The 14,750-nt window shown below is 40.4% G+C and overlaps 1 protein-coding gene across 1 annotated transcript in view; it reads right to left on the bottom strand.

The window, feature by feature from the left end:
- The window catches only part of LOC117272031 (contactin-associated protein-like 4), a 143,577-nt gene that overhangs the window by 39,321 nt on the left and 89,506 nt on the right, over positions 1–14,750 (bottom strand). The window contains exons 11-16 of the mRNA XM_078172989.1: positions 12,479–12,585; positions 8,619–8,738; positions 6,368–6,568; positions 4,441–4,603; positions 1,426–1,553; positions 536–706 (exon numbers count right to left, since the gene is read on the bottom strand). Of these exons, the coding sequence (XP_078029115.1) occupies positions 536–706; positions 1,426–1,553; positions 4,441–4,603; positions 6,368–6,568; positions 8,619–8,738; positions 12,479–12,585 (890 nt within the window). The remainder of the gene's footprint in view (positions 1–535; positions 707–1,425; positions 1,554–4,440; positions 4,604–6,367; positions 6,569–8,618; positions 8,739–12,478; positions 12,586–14,750) is intronic.

Below are 14,750 nucleotides of genomic sequence, written 5' to 3'. Positions count from 1 at the left end.
GACTCTAATTCCGTAGGCGTGAATGTCAGCCTGAATGGTTGTCTGTCTCTACATGTCAGCCCTGTGATAGTCCGGCAACCTGCCCAGGGTGTACCCCACTTCTCACCTAATGTCAACTGGGATAGGCTCCAGCCCCCCTGTGACCCTTATAAGGATAAGCGGTTACGGAAAATAAATGAATGAATTCCTACTAGTTCTAGTATAATGATATGGTTTGTCCAAGTGGTGTTGCCGTACCCCAGCAGACGCTAGTTCTTTGAACACGCAATACATTCTTCAATACTGTACTTGCTAGCTTTGCATAATGTTAGGATCCATTAAAGTTCCCATCAGTTGTTGATGAGGAACTTATTGTAACACCCTACCAATAATAATACTTCACTTCAGTCAGGACATGCATGACAAGGCCCTCAGGATGATTTGGTCTCCCTCAGTGTTGGCGCCATAGATACAGCCTTGGTTTAAAAGACACACACACACATCCCTTCTAAGTGTTAAATTTGGATTCAGTCTTCGTCCTCCGGCTCCTACTCACAGCTCAGTTCAATCCGGATAAAGTCTTTGATCCCCAGGTTTTCAAGGAACACACCAGAGGAGGCAGTGGTTTTGAACAGGAAGGAGATATCAGCGCTCAGCTCTCCGTGGAAGGTGGGGAAGTGGAGGTACGACGTCTCCTTGTCGAAAAACGCAGCGTTCCAGAAGTTCTCTGAGAATCAAAATAAAAACTCACTGTCAAGATCTTTAAATGTAAATCAGAAACAAGTCAGCCATCCTGTGAAGGTAATTAACTGAAAACATGGCATAGCCAGTAATTCTGGCACTGCTTTAACATTTGAGTCAAATGTATTATTTAAACAGTTGATCAGAAACTGCACTTATAAAACAATTTAAGGGGGAAAGGATTTAGTAATGCTCCATGACAGCTGTAATAAAAACACGTTCATTTTCTTGAGTTTTTGAGTTTTCAAACACTACTTAAAGGAACAGTTAAGCAATAAACAAACCATATATAACGTGTTAGTGAGCTTAAGAGATGCCTTTACCTTTGGACAGAGCCTGCCTTCTGTAGCTCCTTCCAGTTTTTATGCTGCGCTAAGCTAACTGACTGCTCGCTGTAGCCTTATAACAGACCAATGGGAGTAGTGTCTATCTTTCATCTAACTCTTTGCCTGAAAAGCAAATAAAAGTGTTCCCCCCAAAAATTAGTTAACCGAAGGCAATTCTGGGCAGGAAAAAAATGGAATTAAAAGGTCACTATGTGAGGAAAACCAAAGAGAATTTGTTTTTCAAACAAAACCAATATTTGTTTTGTCTGTCAGTTCAGCAGTTTGACAGAACAAAGTGACAGCAGTCATTTCCACAATTTTCTGTCATCTGAGAATCATACTGTAAAGAGACAGCTACTGAAGAATGGGTTGGACTTACTGTCTCCATGACAACGGAGCGGTCCCACCCTGTAGGCAGCCTCTGACCCCGGCCTCTGGATGTCACCCAGCACCAGAGACCTGACAGGGAGGCTCTCTTTATGGGTGAGCAGGCCCGAGTCTTCAGCCCTGGTGGAAAAAATAAAGACAAAACAAAAATAGTTGAGTAAGTAGGAGATGACGGATGAATTTGACAAAGAAGCAGGATGAGGAGAAGAGAAGAAAAAAAGAAAATGGAGAGGTAGGGGGAGGATAAGGACAATATTAATATGCAGGAGAAGAAAAAGGGTGGACGTGGAGAATCGACAAATACACTCACAAATCCCAAATTATGATCCTTTGCTTGCGTGGATTTATTGGTGTTTGTTTTGAATGTTACATCACTGTTGTGACAATATTACATGGTGTAACTAGCTGATGAAAACATTGCAGTATGTAGGTGCGATCTCTCTGGGACCTATTTATTCCTAAACTGAATTATAGCCGTCCTGACAGTAGACATTCATCCCTGGCAGTTCCTGGAACAGCTACTCCCCAAACAAGACACCTCCTGTCCATTTACGCCCACACACAGCTTCATGCACTTAAGATAATCCGCCTGTTAGCCTTGCTGCTGAGGATAGTTGTGTATAAAAAATATATCCAGGACTAGAAGAACTGGAAGTGAGGAGTGTATACAGCACTTTGAGAGTGTGATGAAATATTGAAGAGCAGCAGCTCGGGTCTGTAAAAATAGAGTTGCCGTTGCACAAACAGTTTGTACTGGGAAATGATATAAGGCAGGAAGTGAGGCAAAGGCAGGATTGATTTCAACATGGGGCAAAGCTAAAACTGTTGTGTTTTTGCTCAAATCATCCCAGTCGATTTCTTGTTTGCTTCACTGCCAAAGTTACAAGTCACTTTGCCAAACTATGCTTAGTATTCTACTATAGGAAATTAGGGTTAGGGTTCTAATGCAATGTGCACGAACCTGGCCACCCACTAGGACGCAGCAGACTAGCAGAGGCCAATGCATGCTGCAGCTATCATGGACGGAGCTAGTCCAAAAGTACTACAATGTTGAGGATTATGTTGTAGGTGACAATAGGAAGCAGATAATAGTGGTGCGACGTTTGCAGCTCAAAAATCAGTGGCACAACATCCAACTTTATTTGTCACTACAAAAACCACAGAGAAACGTATTTGAATGTGCCTTTTAAATTAACTTATTAGTTTATTGGCTGATAAAATGTAGAAAGCTAACATTTGACCAGCTCATCAGGATTTCATGTGACTTAACTTGTGACTTGCTTAACCTGAGCAATGACTTGACTTGTAACTTGCTTGATTTCCACCACAGTAATGTGGGACTTGCTTGAGACTTGCTTGAGCAAAAATTCAGTTGGGAAGACTACACCTCAATTTAACACAACATGCAGAAGCAAGACATCCTAAAAAATCTTAACTCAAAAAGCCTAGTCTGGATCCATTACAGCCCAAAAATTATAGGCCAATTTCCAAATTGCCATACATATCAGAATTTTTATAAAAAGTTGTAGCAGAGCAACTCGCAGTGTTTTTAGCGAATCATGAGGTCTTGGACATATTTCAGTCTGGTTTTCGCAACAAGCACTCCACTGAAACCACACTACTTAAAGTCTCCAGTGATGTCAGCTGATTCTGGTAAACACACAGTTTTGGTTCTGTTACACCTTTCATCAGTTTTCGACATGGTCGACCATAATATTTTCATTAATAGACTCCAGGATCTGGTTGGGTTCTCTGGTTCGGTTTTAAAGTGGTTTTCCTCTTACCTTTCTGACAGATGTTTTAGTATTTCTGCAAACCATATCATGTCTGAAACAACAGGGCTGTCATGTGGGGTACCTTAGGGCTCTGTCCTAGGATCCATTCTGTTCCTTTTATACTTACGTCCCCTTGGACAGTTAATTGGACAATTTAGCAACGTTTCATATCATCTCTATGCTGATGACATCCAGCTGTACTGCTCATTCAAGGCCACTGAGCTCCATAAACTGTCTTCCTTAATTAACTGCCTGACTATCATCCAACAGTGGTTAAGTGACAACTACCTACAGCTGAACTCAGACAAGACAGAAACATTAATTATTGCCCCCGATAGCATTATCGCCCAGATTAAGCAGCATATTGGTGCTCTAGGCTTGTCTGTCCTGCCAAAGATGAGGAACTTAGGTGTTATTTTTGATTCAAGGATGTCCTTAGAGCATCACTCAAAACTAGTAACAAAAAATTGCTTCTTCCATCTGAGGAACATTTCCAAAATAAGAACACTGGTGTCAAAGGCTGAACTGGAAATGATTATTCATGCTTTTATTTCATCTTGTTTAGATTACTGTAACAGTCTTTTTACTTGTTTTAATAAGAAAGAGCTTGACCATCTCCAGGCTGTTCAGAACTCTGCTGCAAGGCTTTTAACCCACACAAACAAAAGGGCACACATCACTCCTGTTTTAGCATCTCTGCACTGGTTACCAGTGCATTTTAGAATTCATTTTAAAATTTTAGTTCTCACTTGTAGAGCCTTGCAGGGACAAGCTCCTTCTTACCTGTCTGATTTTATACAGCCGTACACTCCCACCCGCAGTCTGAGGTCATGTGACCAACGGCTGCTAGTTGTTCCTCACACACGCTTTAGGACCAGAGGTGACAGATCATTTCAAGCAGTAGCTCCCAGACTGTGGAATGCTTTGCCTTTCTCACTACGCTGTTTAAACTCTGCTGATACTTTTAAAATGCATTTAAAGACTCTTTTATTTAAACTGGCATTCGGTTAATTGTGTTTTGTTTTTTGTTTTTTTTTCTCCTCATACATCTATGCATCTTTGCATTTATGCTTATACTTTGTGTTTGGTTTTCTTTGTTATTGTTCTAACTTTTGTGAAGCACTTTGTGTTTTTTACCTGTGAAAGGTGCTCTATAAATTTACTTACTTACTTAACCTTGTGACTATGAACGATGAGAAAAAATATATAAATATGTGTGATAATTTCAGTACCACTCCATGCGGTCAGCGTCACAGTTGCAGTAGTGTTGTGGGTCCACACAGTCGCCCTGCAGACCACAGACACACTGCTGGCTGCCTGGCTGAGCTCCACCCCAATACGTCTGGACACGACCAGAACCGGGACCACCGAGCCACCAGCTGAATGGAGAGCCCTCTGAAACACACACACACAATCAGCAACAACTGATATGCATCTCATATTTGAGGACATGTTTGTTTGTTCACAAAAAAAGTCAGATCAGAATAGTCAGACTAATGTTAAAGGCTGAAATATGTTTCGGAAAACATTTAAGGTGAGCAAAATTAATACAGTAAGAGAATCTTGGTTTATTATTGAGCAGCGCTGCTAAGTTTTACAGTTTGGAGTTTGGTCTGTGTTTGAGAGAGAAAAAGAGAGAACTAGGGCGGGTTTCTCTCTCGATCTGCCTGTAGGCTCTTGCTGTCTATGGTGGCGGGCATACAAAATACAATCTGTAGTTCGAGCAACAGCCCTAAAGCCAGTGCAATTCTGCCAGATGACGTCAAACTTGAGTGATGAGCAGGGAGATCTGGGCATTGGTAAGATTGAAAATCATCAGAGTATCACTTTAAGTGTTGCTTTCTCTTCACTTCCCCTGAGAAAAGTTGCAGAGTACATCTTGGCTCTTACAATAAAACTAAAAACACTTTTTGGACAACATAAACATTGAGGCTATAAAATAAAAATGTCTGCTATTGTGTGCTAGGAGCATCATTAATATGAGAACATTGTGAGTTAGGGTCAGGAGAGGTCCAATCATTTCCTCATTCCAAAAATCAGCTCCCTTTATGTTGCTTTTATTTCATGTTTTTTACTGGAACTTCTCTCCTGCACAGCATCACTAAAGTATGTCCATAAACACTGCCTGGACATGCAATACTCATTTCATGCACTCATGTACAGACGGCAGCTTTTTAAACAAGTACACTTTATTGTAAGCCACTCTGAGTATTCATTAAATGCCAAGAAAATAAAACACTCCATTTATTTGTCCCTTCCCCTCCTCTCTCCTCAATCCATCTGTTTGCCCCAAATTGTTGTCCATCTTGTTTTCCTGCCAACTGTCTTTGCTACAACCAGACAGACCATGGATAAAGGATCATAATGCATTAGATAAATGTAAAATTTATGTAAGTTAAACTATCATCATGGATAGTTTCCTGTCTGCTTTGTCTTTGGCAGTGTTTTGCCACAAGTAAACATTGTACTTTGCAGCTCCATGGTCAATTAATGAGTTGTAAACCTTATGGAGACAGAGAGACACTGAGCAGACCTTTAAAAAAAACAAAAAAACAAAACTTAATTGGACTCAGTCTAAAAGAAGGAGACATTTAAACAAATCGTACACAATCCATTCGTCTGGCTCACTAGTAAAAAGGAAGCAAATCCTTGGAGCCTGATTAAGTTTAGAGCAATGAGCGTAGCAATCATTTTGTTTCGTCTGGTAGAGCGAGAAAGATGTGTGGAGCCGCAGGGAGTCAGATTGTTTTCTCCAGAGGTTTTGTTTTTGAGCAAAACGCCTCATAACTCACTCTGATAAAATTAGATTCAAAGACAGCAGAAAAATGTAAAACAACTATCCATGCGGTTCGGTGGTTACATCTTGAGTAAATCAAGTCCTTGATAGAAAAGAAAAACACTAACAGAATATTTTACTACTTCAAAGATGATCATTTGTTTTGCCCTTGTTTAGTCTGAGTAAAACCTTTTTTTTTTTTTTTTGTGCCAGAGGCAAATGAAGCACAAAGGATCTTTCACAAAGCCAGCCTGCATCAACACGCTTCAAGTTAGGCCTTATTTTTCTGGTTTTAATCTGTGCGAAGAAAATCTGAGTCTGGACAGTGACAGAGCTAAATACACTGTTACCTGCATTTCTACATAAACAAAAAGAGCCCTTACCTGGAGTGTTAAGGAGGCGGGACTTCCTGCAGTGGTAGGACAGCTCCTGTTCGCAGTATTCTGATTGGCTAATGGCGGCCAACAGTTGCTCTTCTTTAGTCGAGTAGTCAAAGTGAACTGAATGCTGGTGTCCACCTGGAGATGGTCGGAGTCTGGTCAGCTCTGTGTTATTGTGCTGGATGACCATCCATGTGTCCTCCTCTGTAGACAGACAGAAATAAGAAAACAACTGTTACTATGACGCAAATTTCACTGCATGGTCAAAGGTATTTTGGCTTTTTACTGTAACTTACAGGGCTGAAAATCAGACAGATAGAATCTTCTTCCCATCCCTGTTTTAACCTTGAAGTGTAACTTTTCTGTCCTCTTTCTGTTTCACTTTTTTTTTTGTCTTAAAGTGGAAAAACTTCTGCACACTGTTTTGCTTACAGCTGCACTGACAGAGACATCTGGAGTAAAATTATTTACACACACACACACACACACACACACACACACACACGTTTTTCCAATGATTGTAAGCACAATTCCTATATAAATAAAGAGAATCTGCTGGGTCTTGACATCTTCCAATGATGGCGGCATACTGGCTTTTGTGTTGGTTTTTGCAGCCAAAAACAGAGCAGGTAGTGTTGTTTACTGGTGGGCACAGACATCACAATGGCCGGCAGCAGGGGCAATTCAGCAGTTACTCCTTGGGTGGGGGATTTCACCTAGCTAGAGGTAGTTCTACACTGATTCATCCCAGAACCTGAGTGCCATACAACTCCACAGGGTGCCATATCCAGCAACAAATCTGACACGCTCATGGTTACACACATGTTCTGATATAGAGCAGACGAAAAAAAGAATGGATGGTCTTTTCTCACAGTTTAGGGGACACACCAGAGACACACCTTTTATGTAAAAAAAAAAAAAGCCATGAAAAAGTCCATTGTGCATAATATGCCACCTTTAAATTTGCCATCACCAAAATAGCACCAAAATAAATTAAATTGTTTGAAACACTGGGTCCACTTCATATTAGTGCGTTGGTGCTTCGCTTAACAGGTAAGGGTGAGGGCCAGGAAAGCTGTTTAATTGGAATGTAATTTTTTGGTCAGTGGCCACAGCCACATAATCATCAGGTGACAAAACTATGACTGTTGGCCTACAGGGCAAAAAACCATGGTAGTCTTCCATGTCTATAAATAATCGCTTACATGGACAGTAATGTTCAAAATATGATTTTATGTAAGTCTGAATGACAGTTATCAGTTCTCTGTCTTATCAGTCTCCCTTGACTTGTTTGTTTTTGTATGAGCCATGTGGTCATGTTGACATAAACGCTGTTGTTGCCGGTAAAATTCTGCTGCACATCTGATGTATCTGCAAGCTACAATAACTGTCAAATGGTGTGCAGACTTAGCCTATTTGGCGCACTGCATGTGTACACTGGTGTGGTAATGATGCAGACCAGGTGCTGGCCCCGCAATGGGGTCCTCAGCAAAATGGAGGAAGATGAGGGAAAATACGGGCAAAAAAAAAACCTTTCATTATCATCACTGCATCATCACAGCATTAAGAGTAAGGAAATATTTTCAGAAGTTCTTGTTTTGTGATTTTTTTTTTTTTTACATCTGCCCTCTTAGTGCCAAAGGATTTTTAAAAACATCTTGCAAATAAGGGGCCCCTGCCATAAGCTAATGCTATTTGGGCGACCTAGCATTGAAAAGTTGGGAACCCCTGGTCTGAAACCTCTTGAGCAAACACACACACTGCCATCCAGGTAATTAGGTAAAGAAAATATGTTTTCTTCTTCAAACCTATCAAAGGACTAGTCAATGACAGAGGTAAATAAATGTGCCAGTATTCATCATAAATCCATACAGAGCATTACCCTAACATCCATATATCACCAAACTATCCAAATGTCAGCAATTATGTAAATGTAGCAAACTGATGCAGATGGCCAGAAACATGTAAAAGGAGATAAATATTAAATCAGCTATGTTCTTTATCATCATGATACAAATGATATAAAGCACCAAAACATATACAGACAGGGAGATGAATGTTGGAGACAGAGAGGAAAGGAAGAAAGAGAGCCTTGTAGAAAAGGGGGATGGAAGATAAAGTGGATCAGAGCGTGGTGAGGATCATCATTTACAATTATGTGAATCTTAATCATAAAAAACGTTGAGTGATGGTGGAAGGAGGAGAGTGTGTGTGTGTGTGTGTGTGTGTGTGTGTGTGTGTGTGTGTGCGTCACCTGTCATATTGCAGTAGACCAGCTGTGGTTTGATTGGTCCACTGCCGTCCACGTCGATATAAAAATGTCCTGACGTGTTGCCGTTGTGTTTGTACGCCTCGCAGGACTGTTCGTACACAGCTGGGAGGAAAATAATGAGATCAGCTCAACATGAATCACATCAACATCAACACATCAGCTGGCAGACACACACAGGAGCTATGAGGGGATGATGATTACACACTGTGGAGGATTATGGGCGCTGCCACCACTGAATCACCATCTCATAACCAGAGTGAAGAGAATCATGTGAAGTTTTATTTCTGCAGCAGCGTCCCATAAAGTGAAGACTAATCCAACTGGAGAGTCATTACGACTGATGGGAGTACAAAGACTCCATAAATAAAACTTTGGACCTTTATCAGCCCTGCCTCTTCCTCGCTGTCTCCATAAGTCTTCCTCCCTCCTCCCTTTGCCTCACACACACACACACACACACACACACACACACACACACACACACACACACACACATACACACACACCAGTGCATCCTCTGCAATCAAAGAATCAAGCCCTTCAAGTCAAATCCATATCTGAAGGTTCCCACACTCTGCTCACCTGTTTATCTCTCTTCTTCTCCACAGCCAACGGCCTTTTATTCATCACATTCCCTCAGCTGGTTAGAAAAAGGTTTCGCAGAATCGTCAGCAATAAAAATGAGACCAGAGGTGAACCGTGTGGGAAACTCTTCTCTTTTGGTTTCAAGGATTTGACTCGAGGGAGTCGGTACAGAACTGGTAGATCTCACCAATGCTCACCTCACTGCTGAGGTTTTATGTATGCATTCAGTGTTTGGCAGCTTAGTCACAGCTACATTCTCATTAACCTTCATCATATCACTCACATACAAACAGATTTTAAAAATATTCTGCAGCAGGGGAAAGTACTAAGGCAGGCATCACATGCAGCCACAGGGATTGTTTTATTTGAAAAATGTCCCCAGACATTAACTCTTTTTTTTTCTTTTGTACGGTCATACCACACAATGTGCAGCCATTATGCTAAAACCTGCACAACTGTAATTACTGAACAACACTACTGGTAAGTGCATCTGTGATTGGCAGATTAAAGACTAAACTGTATACTGGGCCATTTGGAGCTGCCACCTTGAAAACTCTCTTAAATACCATTGACATGAATAAACTGACATGTGCATAAAAGTAGCACTGTGGAAACATACCAGCAGTCTCCAGGCTGCTCCATTCATTCATTTTTCATCCCTTAAGCATTTGCTATAAGTGCCATAGCTTTTACTTTTCTGCTGTAAGTCATATTGGTTGATTTTCTTTTCTTTTACCTCCTTGCTGAAATATGTAAAAGTATGTACTTAAAAGGAAGTTCATTATCTGCCTCTCTAGCACTCTTTCCTCTTACATGTTGCCTCTCACTTGATACCAGTTTCAAAATTTCTATCTGTCACAGCTCTCCTTGTCTAAATCTGTCTCCCACTGATGCCCCCAGAAATTTTTCAAAGGGGTGGCCAGATGGAGCCACTGAAAATCTTTGGGTGGCACACCAAAACCGCAAGTCATAGCTGAATTTCAGGAATTAAATTATGCTGTTTTAATAGTTCATATAAAGCCTACTACCTGAAAACTGTCATTTTGGAGAGTTAAGGATTTGCATATTAATATACTTTGGTTTCTTATTTTACAAGTACTATTACTAATTACCTGATGTGTATAGAATAATACTAGTACTGTTACTATTTTGAGTTTCACAACAATCCTACTTTAATATGTTATGTATCTGTATACACATGTGTTAGACAATTCATTGTTCTCCTAATAGGTTAGTTGTCCTTTTCCTTAAAAAAGACAAATACACAGCTTTAATTTGAAATGGGAAATTGCTTGTAAGGAATAAAACATTTACTACCTTCTCAAGTTTAGGGGAGACTTGTAGGTACCCACAGAACCCATTTTCATTCAGATATCTTAAGGTATGAATTCAAGGGATCCCTTTGAAAATGGCCATGCTAGTTGCTCTCTTGCCAAAATTTAGCCTAACTTTTAGGGAATTCTTTAGCACCCTTCCTGACAGGCTATGTTGACATGATTGGAGTCAATGGATGCCTTACATTGTGTAGTTTCACAAGTCACCACCTTAGAGCCCCAATTAAAAATGAGTGCGCTGCAGCCTCTTAAAGACAGTAATGTTGGCATCCAAGTATTTTTGCTAGGGTGGGCCAATGGGGGGGCAGCAAATGCGCCATGTGGGTTGCACCACAAATCTGCAATAGCAACATTTTGAAGGCAACATAATGCTGCCAAACAATGTTTTATATCAACATAATTAGGAAACATTTGACTAACAACACATTTAATTTCTCCACTCTTGCTCTCTCATTACGATATTCACTAACAGGAACTAAAGTGTAATTCAGGTTTGATTCAATGATGCAACATAGTTGTGTATAGCACCTAGTTAACACTGGGAAAAATCATCAAAAAAGTCAAAAATGACTCAAAGCACAAACACAACAAGTTAACTTTATTGGCATTCACCTAGAAATAGGAATTTGTCCTTACTTAACCAAAGTGAATACTAATGGTGCGTTTGTTTTGTACTTGGAGGACGGAAATTCCCAGTTCCCAGTCGGAAGTTTAAACTCGAACGCACCCTGAGATCGGATTCCAACTTGGAAACTCAGAGCAACCGCATCAACCCAGACTTACGAATTCAAGATGGCCACAAAGGTCACAAAGGCCACTGGGACCATACACCATCACTTCTGTTTTTTTTCTCATTAAAATTTAAAAAGTTCAAGGCCATCCAGTCTTTGATGTCTTCAAGACATGCCAGAAGTGGTGTGAGTGAGAAGCCATTTTTCTTTTTTAGTGGCACATATATCTGACTATCGTCAGCATAAAAGTGGAAAGAGATGCCATGCTTTCTCAGGATGGATCCCAGGGGCAGTAAATACAAAGAAAAAAGCAGGGGCCCTAAAATCGACCCCTGTGGAACCGCATACGGCAGTGGAGCAGAGCTGAATTTTGAGTTTCCAAGGCTTACACTCATGCTTCTGTCAGCCAGATACGATATGAACCACTCCAGTGCAGTACCACAGATGCCCACTAGGTGGCGAAACCGAGCCACTAGGGTATTGTGGTCCACGGTGTCAAAAGCTGCTGTTAGGTCCAATAAAACAAGAATTACAGGGTCACCAGAGTCATTTGCCAGGAGGATGTCATTAAAAACTCTTAGTAAAATTGACTCGGTGCTATGCAGAGTTTTAAAGCCTGATTGAAAGATCTCCAGGACATTATGCTCATCTAAAAACGATTTTAGCTGAGCATGAACAACTTCTTCTAAGATTTTGGAGATAACTGATATTGCTGACAGTGGCTACGGCTAGCCTTGTGGGCGTCCATGCTTTTTTCCGACTTGTCCACTGTTGTCAACTAGAATGCAAGAACTGATGTCAACATGGAGGTGACGCTGACTTCCGACCTCCGAGTACAAAACGAACGCACAATAACAACATGTGGGACTCAGGATGCAAAACTTGGCTTTCAGTGTCAAAGTCCTGTGCTTTGTACATCACCATCCACACCAACCACCTCCCTATGACTAAAACTTAATACCTAACATAAACCAGGCAGCATTATCCAGTTTCCCTCCCTCTGCACAAAGTGAAATGGAGCATCCTTGTATCATCAGCTGAGTGCTCAATACCTGATGGGTACTTAAAAGCAGCAGGTCACAACACAAAGAGAGTGGGAGGAACTGGTGGGTCACTGGTGGCTGAGAGCACTTCATATTTCAATCTGGTCCTTCTATCCATTAGTTACTGTATGTGCTGATGTTTGACTTACAGCTGTGGCAGGTTGCTCCGCTGTAGCCGCTCTCAGAGCAGTTACAGTGGAAGATGGTCCAGGACTGACTGCAGCGGCCGCCATGTTCACAACGACTGGGAGAACACCTGAGAGAGAGAGAGAAGTTTATCGTAAAGTTTCTTTTTAATTTTCGTAGTCCCAAACAAAATCCTGATTGACACCTGTGTGGGAGGATTTATTTTTCTTGTCAGGATAAAAACAAAACAAAGAGAAAATTGTATTATTATATATTTTTTTATATATACTGAAACAGCAGATTTGAAAAATCCATTTGCTTGTTCTGGCAGCTCGAACATTTGGAAACAATTCTGCACAGTTTACTGCCAAAAACCTTTCAAACAGGACAAAAGCAGTCCATGCCAAAAAACACCTTTCATCCGTTATTGTTAAGAGAAGAAAACTTTTTTGTTTGTTTGAAAAAGCAGCTGAAGCAATTTATTTTGCTGAGTCATTTATCTTACAATGAGGGTGCAGGCTCAGTGTTTCTGGCTGTCGGGAGCAAACCTTTGACCTTTTGGTGTTATTCTGTAGATGATGATAGATGGTGATGATCGGCAAAAAATGCTTTCAAACTTTCACTATCCTCACAAAAAGTCTGCTTGAAATATATTTCAAAATGAGTCTGTTACATAAAGCTTTTTCATTAAATAGGCAGAAAGCATTTCAAATTATGTTTACCCAGGCATATTTGTTTCATGGCCAAATGTGTGTAGGAGGGTTAGGAATATTGTAGTAAAAAGAGAAAATATTTCATCTTTAATATTTGGAGGAGGTCATGTTTTCCATTTAGGAAACATGTTGTGGGAGGTGGTTGAAAAAAAAAAAAACCTCTGAAACATTTTGTTTCTGGTGTTGAGTGGAAAGTCCGCTGCTCACCCTTCCTCAAGAAAATTAAAATCAAACATATTTCCTCGCAGCTTTCATTTAGTTGATGTCATTTAGAGAAAACTTTCATTCTGACAGAACATAAAAAACATGGCCTTGCCTAAAACACACAACCTGAGGTCCATCATTTAGATGAATCAACACCTTTAATCTTGTGCTGCCAGAACTCCATTAGCAAGCTCAAGTTTGGGGAAAATGTCGTCAAAGGATTTAGATAACTGTAGCAGGGTGACTGTCATTTTTAAAAACCTTCTCTCTGGACTTTGGTTGGATACAAACAACTTCTCCAGAGTACAAAAGTTAACTGTTACCCTGCCTTTTTTTACAGAATGGGCAAGATGTCGTAGAAATCTGCTTATTCACGATCACACTCTTCTGACTGTTCCACTGATAACAAGTCTTTAAAGGTATACTTACATATTTACGATACAATATGATATGATACAATATGATACAATGCGCTACGATATGATATGATGCGATATGATACGATGCGGTACGATATGATACAATACGATACGATGCGCTACAATACGATATGATATGATGCGATATGATACGATACGATACGATATGATACGGTACGGTACGATACAGTACCTTGTGGTACGGTATGATAAGATGTGATACAATACAATCCGATAAGATATGCTATATAGTTTATTGACCCTGTAGGGAAATTCGTCTTGGACTCTGGGGCTGCACAAGTATTGCTGCCTTACAATAATAGTCCAAAAGAAATAAAAACATAAACCATAAAAACACATACTACACATAACAGCATTACTGTTACTGTTTGGACACAGTATCGCCAGTGAAAACCAACCCCAGTGTTTTTGGAACATGCTTTGTCTGCTTGCCATTTTGCCTCATTATATTTGCAATTTTTTTGGCCCTGCATACAAAATTTTTGTAGCTCCCTCTTGGATTTGTGCTGCTTAAGGTCTAGCATCTGGTTGCTGCCTTTTTATAAAGTTCCAACCTCACCTGCGAGCTGTGCTCAGGAACAGCCCAAACTTAAAAATTAAAAGGAAATACAGGCAGAGGTCAGAGTACAGGCAGATAAATACACTGCCACGCACTTCTAGTGGGCCATAAATGATGATTAAGAGGGATTACTTTCTGTGTGACTCTATACATACTCCTGTATAGTATACCTTTAAATCCCATGAAGTTTGTCATGACATAAAAAGACAATAAACTCTGAGACAATAAATAAAAACATCAAGTAACATCATTCTGCTGAACTATGAAAGAGAAACATACAGACAAGATAAGTAAAAGGCAAGTAGTTGTATTTTTGAAGACAGTTGGATGCACCTTTCTTGCTAAGTGTTGCTCTGCCTGAGGAAACATGTTGCCTGCT

The sequence above is a fragment of the Epinephelus lanceolatus genome, chromosome 12, assembly GCF_041903045.1.
Source record: "Epinephelus lanceolatus isolate andai-2023 chromosome 12, ASM4190304v1, whole genome shotgun sequence".
Taxonomy (NCBI): Eukaryota; Metazoa; Chordata; class Actinopteri; order Perciformes; family Serranidae; genus Epinephelus; species Epinephelus lanceolatus.
This window is presented reverse-complemented; position numbering and strand designations above follow the sequence as displayed.